Raw genomic sequence first — 11,801 nt, forward strand, 5'->3', positions numbered from 1 at the left:
ATAAAAGACGCATATCTTGTGCAGAACAGAGTTGCCGTGTTGGGAGATATTTTGTGACAAGACAGGAGATGTATGTTGGTGCAGCTTTGTTGATGTGTCCTCTGGTTTCCTCCCACACTCCAAACTCCATAGGTTAATTGACTGCCAACAAACTGACCCTAGTCTGTGTATGTTAGGGAATTTACACTAAGCCCCAATGGGGCAGGGACTGATGAGAGTTCTGTACAGATATGTAGAATTAGTGGCGCTATATAAATAAATGGTGAGGATATGTACTCTGCACATCAGATGTCACAGCATACTGGGTGAGGGAGTGCAGTGTGCCCTTCTGCTGCAGGCTACTGCTGAAGTAAAAGGGCTATTTTGCAGCAAGAGGGAGGTCTTAGTGGAATATAAAAGTGAGGGGCATTTCAGATGCGTTGTGGGCATGCCAAGATTCAGCTGTTTTCCATTCTTAAAACTAATGATAATGTGACGCCCTTTTGACGGTTGGAGGGCCACACAAGCAGCCCATTAAATAGATTAGGTTGCCCATCACTATTAGATGGAAGAAATAAGTCCCTCCTGTGAATTAAGGTGCTTAGAAGCCGCATCAGGGCTATTCTAATATTGTATTAGACAGTGGAGTGTAGCAAAGCAGCGGTCATAACATTTCAGATACATAATGGAAAACAATGGATTTTCCACAATACGGTAAAACACTGAAGTGGCACAAATCATTAAATTTGTAGATTTATTGGTAGATTACAGTTTAAGTCACATCCCCATGGGCTACTGGTTATCAGCACCAGGATTCTACAAAAATAAAGACTCTTCAATTAAACTTCATGAATAACTTAAAAATTGTCATTTGCGGAAATCTGACAATACTGGGCAAGTGCATCATATCATAAGAAAAAAAACAAAAAGCACAAACTAAAGAGACAAAACACCACAATGTAGACCAATTGCATGCAAACTTGTAGCATGTTACTCTAGATAATTGCTCAGGAGACATGCTGTGTTTTGGCAGAATTCAGCTTGAGGTCCACAACATGTGGTCTAATTCAATGTCTCACATGTTGGAATTTTACAGCTTGAGAGCCCACAGGCTGCCTATCACTGGCTTACCACGATTACAGCAGGTGCCTAGCAATTAATGACCAGTGTTTATGGAACCATGTCAATCTATAAAGCACACCAGTTTATTACCTGCTAGAACAGACAGAATTAAGTGCTTAGGCTAGATGTGAAGAAAAAAAAAAATATATAAAGTGGAGGGGTTAAAGTAATTGCCCACCACCCATAAGCCTGCTTTAGTAGTTTCCAACTGAAAACTTGAGTGATGGCCAAAAATAAATATGTTCTTAAACAAGAGGGTGAGCAGACTGCTCCTCTGAGCACAAACAAAAAAGCATCAAACCCCCCTCCCCCTCACAAAAGGGATGTGGGCTGAAAATACATAAATCATACATTAAAAAGTTCAGTTTGGGGTTCAAAATATAACTGCTCACCTCAACTAAAGTGCCACATACCATTCCCCTATATAGATACAGGGCTGCTTATGCCTTCTATATGCACATGCACTCTGTGCCAAGTTCAATCTGTAGCATATACAAACCAGTGTTACATGGATGAAAGCGATGCAGAGCCTATCCTGCCCAGTGCAGGGTTACAGAATTGCTACAATGCATTGGGGAAGAAAAGTTGTGGAAGACAAGTCTGTTTAGGTACACAAAACCCCTTCTGTCCATTTTAGCTGCAGAGACCTTCACACCCTCCCAGTGCCAGCCCTCTGCGTTGTCTGGTTTCTTCTTGGAGCAGCTCCACCCCTTCCTCCCCTGAAGCCACCACGAAAACTGCGACCTCGACGGAATCTGCCAGAGACCCCGAAAGTTTCAGTGTTCAGCTTTTTCTCCTCTGCCCATGTAGTGCGTCTGAATAGGAGGGATATTGTGAGAGACGTAAAAATGTGCAATAGCAACTTCAATCAACATTTATATAGCATCAGCATATTCTGTAGCACTTTACAGTGGGAACATTAGAATAATGAGACTGGTATTACTGAAAGAAGCAAGGCCCTGCCTGCAAGCTTATGCATCAATCCCTTATTGTGCTAGAGGTTATAAGCGCTACATTTTTCATATTGGTCCAGCTGGATTGCAAAGGTAGAAAGAGCTTAGTGGGCTATATGACCCAGTCACAGGGCAATCTGGGTCATGGGGCTGATTGAGAATAAAAAGAATGCATGAAAATCTCATGTGACCGGTGTGGAAAATAGGATACCTTATAGAGCAGGGTTTCCCAAACCCAGTCCTCAGGGCTCCCCAATAGTGCAGGATTTCCATATCTCCTTGCTGGAGCACAGGTGTAATCATTACTGACTGACACATTGTAACAGATCCACAGGTGGTCCTAATTATGTCACATGTGATCCAGAAAACCTGCACTGTTAGGGAGCCCCGAGGACTGGGTTTGGGAAACCCTGCTATAGAGGTTAAAAAGGTTGAGGAATCTGATAAGTCTGAATAGGTGGGTTTTCAGAGAATACTTGAAGACTAGTGAAAAGTCTTGTGTGGGGAGAGAATTCCAGAGTGGGTGCAACCTGAGAAAGTCCTATATGTGCCAGGTATTGGGCTAGAGAGGGTGCCTTCACACCATGGACTTAAAATATCCCTATAGCACAAAGTGTCTAAACTGAGTTATGGCTGCCTCTGCTCTGTAGGGAACAGATTCAAATTCACTATTTGTCCTTATTGCAAGATCACTGGTGCAGAATGTACACTTCAGAATTTGTGGCTTTACAGAGGTTTGCCATACACAAATATATTGGAAGGAACAAACTTATGTGCTATTTTTGGCCTGTTATACAACATTCATGTCTTGGTCTCAGGTCATGTAAGCAATACATCTGTAATGCAGTCTGTAGTGATTTTTACATTTACCATGCAGTTTCAGACAACTGTTTAATGCATTGATGATCACAATCACTGTACATATGCTACAAGCATAGAATCTGTATGGTTCTGCTCAGCTGTGACAAAGGACTACTTCTTGAACTTGTTGCAACATTGTCACAAAGCTTTATTAAAACCCTAGTTATTTAGATAGACCACAATACCAAGATAGATATTACACTACCTGGATTTCATCTCTGAAGAGATATTGTCAAAGAAAGACTTTGTACGGTCATAGTATATGTTTGGTCCCAGAGGGTCCTCCTCTGGGTTTCCGTCACTGTTTTGTGTTTCCACCCCAGAATCTCCCTTCTCATCACCCTCCTTTTCTAGCTTGTCATCTGCAAGTGAAAAAAACCAAAACACAACTTAGGTAGTACAGATCATCAGCACCAGAAGAAAATCCATGTAAATAAGAGCTACCTCTGAAGTTTAGCTTGTCCTTAAATTCTTTGTCCAGTTCTTCTCTGTTAAATTGGGCATTTGCACTTTCAAAATCAAAGTCTCCATCAAATTTTATAGCATTCTCTTTTACATTTGTTGGCCGGCTCTGACCCCGAGAGCGGTTCCTTGTCCGTCTGTTACCTGCAGAGTAATACATCTGTAAGTGAATTTAGGTAAATATAGTTATTGGCAGTGCTGCAATTCTAATACCTATCCAAGTTCTGTGAGAATATAAGTAAAGGTTTGCTCACATTGAGGAAACCATTTGAATTCCCTAGGAACCAGTGGCTTCACCAAGGCAGGGTTAATTCATTAACATTGGTTCAGCCAACAAAATGGCTATATCTATGTAGTGAAAAATACTCTCTAAATTGGCAAAGCCCAAGCGGTTTTAGTGCTGACTTTAACCGTTAATAGCAGTCACATAAGTGGAAACTGTACAGGAAAATGGATTCTCCATTTCACCTCTTAAAATAACCAAGAGTCTGTCAAGAGCTGACATATGTTACAAACCATTCTCGGTACAATGTAGTATCACATGATCACATTGCCCAATTAAGTCACCTGAACGCCGTCTTGGGGGCCTTCTGTTCTCATCATTCACCATATTCTGCGCCGATGCAGTAGGAGGTGGTACTGAAAGAACAGTTAAAACAGACTAAATATTTTTAAAACTGCAAACTGTTCAGTACAACTAATTTCTTTACACATACCAGCACTCCAAGCCAGATACACTGGCTGTAATTTGTTTTTTTTTTGACGGCGTTCAAGAGCAACAATGCCCAAGCTAGGGACAGTTTATGCGCACTCCACAACTAGCAGAAAGGAAAGGTTCAAGCCCTCTGGATTTGAAAGCCAGAGGGGACAACAAAAACCTGGCCATTGAATCAAGTGGAAGTAGTCAAGGGACTAAGTGGTGTGACTCACAGATTTAGCAGGCCACATCTGTCCTAGAGTGGTTACATCTAGATAAACTTCACCACTCCCAAGATTTAGGATTTTCATGACACTGGTGAATGCTGGCATTTCTACACATTACAACGCTAGTTGCGAGACACCGATTAGCATAGCAGGGACTGTAAGATATCACTAATCTAACTGCTAGAGAGTTGTATTCATTTATAGCCAGACCTCACCTTCATTATTCCACTGCATTAATGACTGCCCCTATACATTTCATAGCCCTACTTCCCACCGAGAGGTACAGTACTGACTAGCTACTTGCTAGGAGGGATGCTTGATGCCTATAACCAAAAATACCCAGTTGTGACCAAATCAAGTTATATCCTACTTTCCATATGAAGTGTGGCAATAACCAGAAATACACCTGCAGTTTTAACACCTGTGGGGAGGTTATATTTACTAGTCCATGTATGCAGTAAACTGGATTATAAAGCAATACGTATATGCTCAATACTCTTAGACTGCTCATCATATATCCAGAATGTAGGTAGTACCATCTTCAGTACTGCTGCCATTATACTTCACACTGTGTTGCTGTAATAACACAAGGAAGGGAATTACCACCTATTGGTGCAGGCTGGGCTGGTGCTTGACCCTGTCTGTTCCCTCTCTGGATCACAGGTGGCCACTTTGCCTGCTGCGGTTTCTTTTGGGGCACACTTTCCACTGGACCAGTCTGGACAGCTTGTTCCACCATTGGACTTTTCCTTACTGGAACAGATGGGAAGCCAGCTGCTAATGGGAAAAATAATTTTAAAATGCACTTAGGAGAAGAGCATAGATTAGTGCACCCTGCACTGGCCAACATTAAGTGCATGAGGAAGCCAAACGACAGGAACAAAGCATTTTGCTAATACTCAATCACCTTTAGTACAGAAAGCTTAATTATTGACAATACCAGCTTCATTAATTCCACAGATTGATTATGATTACCCTCCCCCCTCTGAAGACAAACTGCAAGTTTCCTTACTCTGTTTAAACCAAAATTTAAAATAATTACTTCGATATTACCTTCTTAAATGTACCCAGTTAATATGCAGATTTGTAAAACTATGCTAGTGCAGTTATTTTAGGTGCCAAACCAATAATGAAATGCATCTGTGGTGCCACTAGTGCCTTTATAGGTTGTATTCAAATATTGGTTCAGCCAACAAAATGGCTGCCTCCACAACATGAAAACCATAGCAGAAGCTATAGCAAGACGCATGCAGAGACAAAACAAGATGCCTGTACTGAGGGCCCAGAGTATAAACAAAAGATACATAATAATGAACACAAACAACAAACTAGACTAAATGACTGAACAGACTTAAGTTAGACTGCAGCTAGGAAGGTGGAATGGGGAAAGGACAGTCCAGCCTGAAACTTCTTTGTATTCATTCATGCCACAAAAAAATGGTTTATGTTTATTAGGGTTGAACCTTGAGTGCCAAGCAAGACTGTCCCCAAAAAAAGAAAAAAAACATTTAAAGGCGAACCATCTCATTCACTTCAGTATATGTTTGTTTAGGTGAAAATGTATGATGAAGACTTATTTGAAATTATTTTGTTCCATTTGATGTAGGATTACTCATCCCAGAGAGATGTGGCAGGGTTTCTTGCAGTGAACTGTGCACCGTGGCAGTCCATATGATCCATTAAGGATTTTAGTATGGTATTTAAAGAAACCTGACAAATAAGCATTACAGGGCCTGAGTAAGTCATGAATAGCAGAAACATTTTTGCTATTGGAAGATGGCAAGGCAACATCCTAGAAGCGCTTCATGACAAAATCAAACACATTTTACTCACTCATTAAATGTAGTTTTAGCGTTGAGACCGCTGCATTACAGAAAATGCCAGAAACCAGTGCAATTCATACTGGAATTTATGGATGTTACACAGTAAGTCTTTAAAGACTTAATGGTAAAAGACAAGCTGGTCAATACAGAAGGGACACAGAATCAGTCAAAGCCACTCCAGTCAAGATTCATTTAAAATTTAAGGAAATATGCAATATAACCTAGTGAATTTTACTGTAGGCAGCCAAGGGCACAAGAAATCTTCACTAGAGCAGACAGCAAGGTACCATTTTCAAACATTGGTAGATTTGTGCTAGGTCAGTTCTAGTAAAAGTTGTATACTTTATAGGTGGTCCTAGCTGGATAGAAACTCTAAATTGTAATAAGCATTGAGGATGCAGCTACTGTGGAAACAGTGAAACAATTCCCTAGAAACTAGTGCTATCACAGGCACAAAGCATATGAACTCCCTAGAAACTAAGGCCTCATATGCCACAATATAGCCAGTTGATGGCAACTTTGTAAGCTGTTCAGCCCAGAGTGGCTGTCTTCACTCATCAGGTGACTGGTGCACTTCAAACACAGAATTTGAACTGCATTTGAGATTCATGGTTCATTTAGTATGGCACATGAGCACTGGCTTAACTACATCAAGGACAGTCACAGCATTTGTTAATTGAAGACAAGGACTTGGCTACACATGCACAAGAGGGATATCAGGACAGTAGCATGCAGAAGCTAATTTACAACACAACATATGCCAAGCATGTTACCCTTTGAAGAGAGGTGTGGGGGTTCTGCCAATATAACAGGATCCGGCACCACAGGCTGTGGAGAGGGGGAGGAGCAGGAGCTGGATGCTGCGGCTGACGCCGAAGGACTTACCAGCTTCTCTGCATGGATAGGGTAACTGGTTAATTAACAGGTTAATGCACGGCACTGTACAATGCTCTGCAGATCGCTTCAGGCAAGTGATTCCCATGGTTATCCATTTATACAAAACAAAATTAAGCATTTCCCACAAAATAAAGCCGACTTCTACAAATACATTTTGAACCTTAAGCCAAAAATGTGCTCATTTGTAAATTCAAAACCAGAAAGCAGATACAATTTGTCAGATTGTCCTGTTTTTGTAATTAGACATCATGGTCAGTTGGTTGTTCATTCACATAAAGACCTGGTCATTTCATGACCAGACAACTGAATTGCCACGAGTGTGGAAAGTTAGGGGATTGTGTATTACTGTACATTGAATATATAGGCAAATAGGGACACAATACAAAGTAAAGGGAAAGGTTTCTATGTGGGAGGAGGGTGGATCCACCTGCAGACAAATTATAGACTTGTGCAGATGACTAAACTGGGGAGTAGGTAGCAATTACAGTTGCATGAGCATGTGTGCAACCAATAAGTCAGTTATCTAAAGGTGAACAATGCTTTCAATGAGGCTGTACACAACTTCTAAGAATAGGATACATTACAGAAGAACTTACAGGGCACATGTAAGCTAGCGGACATCAACATTACACTTCAAAGATTAAATTAACAGTCTGAAAAGGCTGCATAAGTAGAAAATGACTCATGTAAGCTACATGCCCATTTCAGCTGAATATACATAACTGATCACACAAAGAAAGGTGTTAGGTTTGTCAGTATGTAAGCTTATCCATTTAACTACATGCCATTGCACTGACAATCATTTTAGATTGTATGTGGTGTAATAGACTTCCTGATTTGAAGTCTAGAGTGCAGAGTGGTCTATCTAATCCATCCACACTTCCCAACAAACTCATAACATATCTTTAGGTCATAAGCTAATACAGCAGTCCTGCAAAAAGAAACATTCTTAGTCTGCATCACCCACAAAAAGTCAAACGTTCCATTACATAGTCAAGTCACTCACCTAGGCCCAAGGAGGCTGCATACTGACTAAGGAGGGAGGAGGCTGCAAGCTGGCCATACGAGGGCATGCCTCTAAACGGGCTGTAAGGCACAGAAGGTTGGTATGATGTAGTAGAGGCAGAACCTAAAGAGGACTAGACAAACATGAAAAGTAATATGCAATGCCAGCAAAATCTAATTTTAAAGTGCAAGAAAAGAAATTAGATATTTAACAAGGAATATTACAGATATGAATAGTCTAAAGAAACCTGAAACATTCGTTCTACTTAAGCAGCAGGTAGACATGAGCGAGTATAAGTGTTACGTGGGAGGCGATTCTCTAACCACACAAGTTGAGTGATCTCTATGCAGACACTGCACAGTGTGGATTATTAGAGACAGGGCTAGTGATGTCACCAGCTGAAAGGACTGAAATCAGATTTAACCTGTAACAAATACCATTCACACTGCTAAAAACATGGTAGGTGCTTCCTTAAGTAGGCAATACATAACATTGAACTGTATTACCTTCATTGCTCACATTTGAAGATATTCTATTTGGGGAGTTAAGTGGTCCTTTGAGGTTGAAAAACAATTCGGCATGACACCCCCTTTGACAAAGGTAATTACATTTTCCTTTATATTTACCATCCCACAAGTCAACATAAGGACTTTACGCCAAAACAGAGCTTACGCCTTTCTCCATGCGTCATCTGATAAGCCTTTCATTTCTTAAGAGCCAATCAGTTACACTGCTTAACAAACTGATAAACTGTAGTGAATTCTAGACCAAGGGGCTGATTCGATAAGCTGTGAGGTTCCAAAGTTACCTTGGGGTTATATTTCTGCACACAACAGTAATTACAGTAACTAAAAACATTGCTCATTTTTGCTTGTACTTAAATAGAGCAAAGATTACCTAAATCACCACACTAACAGTTGCAAGGGTACTATGGAACCTCATGGCTAATTGAAACTGCCGCTACGAAGGGACAGCAAAAAAAGGTAAGGCCAAAGCATCAAGTGGTAACAGCTAATTGTTTCATACTTGGAGGGCTGATTCAAGAAATATATCTGGCATTCGTGTATAAAAGGGCTGCTTGCTCCAAATGCATATAGTATAACAAAGCAGAAATAAACCATCAACATTTCTGTCACCACCTGACTAAATGTACGATTCCAAATAGGTGTAAGATAGTCTAGGAAAAAGTGAACGTATCTAACACCAAGGCAGTGTACAACATAGCTAAACATTCTTAAAATAAATAAACTCAAGACACAAATACTTAACCCGTTACCCATGTCCTGACATTAGGTCACCATTTTATCACGACTGCATAATGCCATCCACTAAAGTAACATGTAATACTGCCATAAAAATGTAACATGATACAGATTAAAAGGGATGACAAAACCTTAAGTATTTTCAAATGAATGGTGCATCGTAAACAGATTTTCCTCTTCTGCAAGTGTTGATCACCGCTTTTGACAGGAATTGGCAAGATAATTGAAAATTGTAGGTAGCATTCAATGCCCTATTCTCAAACGTTGACACCATTTAGAAGGAAAGGGTACAACCCACACAGATTTTAAGTGCTCAGTTCTAAATGTAAAAGAAAGTCATTATGTAAGTGGTTTACAATATTGAGAGCAAGATCTTTTAAACTGCACTGCTTCTTACACAACAAATGCCATGTCAAAACACCCATCACAAGCCATTTGGAGATAAACCAATATTTATGAGAAATCAGTCCATCTAATCAATAGGAGTCAGAGGGGGCAAAATTATGAGAGAGGAAGTTAAAACAATGTTAAAAAAGTTGACAAGTTTTTCTTTTCTGAGTGAAGCTCATAGCACAAATTAGGCCAACAGCTACATTTTTAAGACCTACATTATAAAAGCATAAAGTCTTTGCAATATTTACATACCTGGACAATGGCTGGATCCTGGGGCAATGCATGCTGAGCCTTTGGAGGCTCACACACTGTAATGTCTTTAATATCACTACCTCTGAAAATTATATATTCATACACCTCTTCACGAGGTGGGGCTGGGCGGTCAGTTGGACGATCTTCAGTCCCAAAGGAACGCACTAACAGCAAGAGTTCAGAAGAGAATTGCAATATAACAAGTGGTTATAAAACAGTATCTACCATTTTAAATCAAAGCATACCAAAACCAAGTTAGTGATGTTAGCCCAGTGCCAAGATGGGTCACAATCCCCCCCCCCCAAAAAAAACCACAACCACCACCCTAACCCACATTGCAAAGATATAGCTAAATGTGTAATAAAATATTCATCCATGACATCCACTGGGATCCCTCTAGAATAAACCCATGTGGAGCAAAACCACATTGCATTATTTTCAGGACTTAATAATGCATTAAAAAAGCAAGTCACTCATTAAATAGGGCAGTGACTTAAAAAGCAGCATTGACTATCCTATATAATAACGAAGCCTGACCGGTATAAACAGTAAATTTCAGAAAATGACCAAATGCACCTTTGTTAAAAATGATAAAGTTACTGGCAGCCACCACCACAAACATGTGTCAGATATTCCCAAATCACATTAATCCTGACCCAACTGCAGAATATAAGGGGTCCAAGTGAAAGCATCTCTGTACCAGTATACCAGGGCACCCCACTTTACTAAATCTAACAAGGGCCCATTTCAGGAGAATGTCTGGAGTCTCAGGAGTCAAAGCCTTTGTCCCAAGTGTAGAACAGCAGGGGAACCCAGTGATCCTCATTCCCGCCCCAAATTAAAGACCAGATAACCGATTAATACAATGTCTACAACATAAAAGCTGTCAGATTCGGACACACCTATCATCCTAGGGGTTGTCAAATGTCCTATGACGCCCCCTCGCGTGCATCAGTTTGCCTAAGGCGTAATGCCCTATATTACGGCAGCTATTTCCAGATCACCATGCACCACCAGAGACCTATAAACCGAGCGCTGCAGCGCCACGCACATACTCGCATGAAAATCCCCCATACTCCTAACCAAGAAAAGGCCCAGGACCCATTTTGCACCTTTAGCCAGGGCCACGGTGGAGTTCTCGGTATCGATTGTGTACAGAATTCCCTCATAGCGGATCTGAGCCTTGGAAATCAGGCTGATTTTGCTGCCGATGTACGGCGTTCCCGAGCTCATGTTGACGGCTTGTCTAGGACACCCCCAGTCGGCACCTTTCCACCTGGAGAACCCCTAGACTGCAAAGCACCGCCCACTAACTCCCCTTATGTACCGTACAAGCGGCTCCTCCCATTTACACGTTAGGGGTGGGGTGAATTCTTGTTTCTTACTGCGTACTCTGGGCAGGCTTCTCCTGGCAAGTGACGTTTAACGTGTTGATTGGCTGTATGAGGCAGGCTCAGCATTAGACCCGGCAACTAGTGACGCGTGAGATAGCTTCTCCAGAGTGACGACATCTCTAGGGGGCGGCGGACATTTTATTGGTGGGTCTAGGTGATGTGATGAGAATTTCTGTCTATGTTTATTTACATTGGAGCCGATGTCAGATGTGCAAAGTTGCTTATGGGCGGGAAACGAGTCTTCGTTATTGTTAATTGTTCTGTTCAATATCTGGTTTAGTAAGACATTTTATATTAGATATGTACCACTTGTGACGGTTATCTAAATGTGCATGGCATGTAGCTATACTTATATCCAATCTTGCCAATTGTCTTAAATATCCAGGAACAATACCCAGTTTTAAAGATCTGTTGCTGGTAATGTCTCTGTAAGTTTTCACTTTCAGCACAGTCAAGCACCCCTTATTCTACAA

At 41.0% G+C, this 11,801-nt stretch overlaps 1 protein-coding gene across 7 annotated transcripts; it reads right to left on the reverse strand.

Annotated features, from left to right (window-relative positions):
• Positions 1–719: 719 nt before the first annotated feature.
• LSM14B (LSM family member 14B) lies at positions 720–11,240 on the reverse strand. Of its 7 annotated transcripts, none has more exons than XM_075176763.1 (9): positions 11,047–11,240; positions 9,935–10,098; positions 8,028–8,160; positions 6,898–7,017; positions 4,905–5,075; positions 3,945–4,016; positions 3,360–3,521; positions 3,121–3,277; positions 720–1,916 (listed from the first exon to the last, which is right to left on the reverse strand). In XM_075176763.1, exons 1-9 carry the CDS (start codon positions 11,165–11,167, stop codon positions 1,751–1,753), a joined length of 1,266 nt encoding a protein of 421 aa, XP_075032864.1. In that variant the 5' UTR covers positions 11,168–11,240; the 3' UTR covers positions 720–1,750. The 7 variants fall into 7 exon arrangements, with proteins under 7 accessions (XP_075032864.1, XP_075032865.1, XP_075032863.1 ...); XM_075176764.1 differs by having other exon boundaries at positions 4,908–5,078; XM_075176762.1 differs by having other exon boundaries at positions 4,905–5,078.
• Positions 11,241–11,801: the final 561 nt, after the last annotated feature.

This window comes from Mixophyes fleayi, chromosome 6 (assembly GCF_038048845.1).
Source record: "Mixophyes fleayi isolate aMixFle1 chromosome 6, aMixFle1.hap1, whole genome shotgun sequence".
Classification (NCBI taxonomy): domain Eukaryota; kingdom Metazoa; phylum Chordata; class Amphibia; order Anura; family Limnodynastidae; genus Mixophyes; species Mixophyes fleayi.

Coding starts and splice junctions, on each gene's coding strand:
- LSM14B (XM_075176762.1), bottom strand. CDS start 11,167: ATGAGCTCGGGAACGCCGTACATCGGCAGCAAAATCAGCCTGATTTCC. Junction 4,017..4,904: donor CCAGCCTGCACCAATAGGTG/GTAATTCCCTTC, acceptor CTGTTCTTTCAG/TACCACCTCCTACTGCATCG. Junction 3,278..3,359: donor GGACAAGCTAAACTTCAGAG/GTAGCTCTTATT, acceptor TTTCACTTGCAG/ATGACAAGCTAGAAAAGGAG.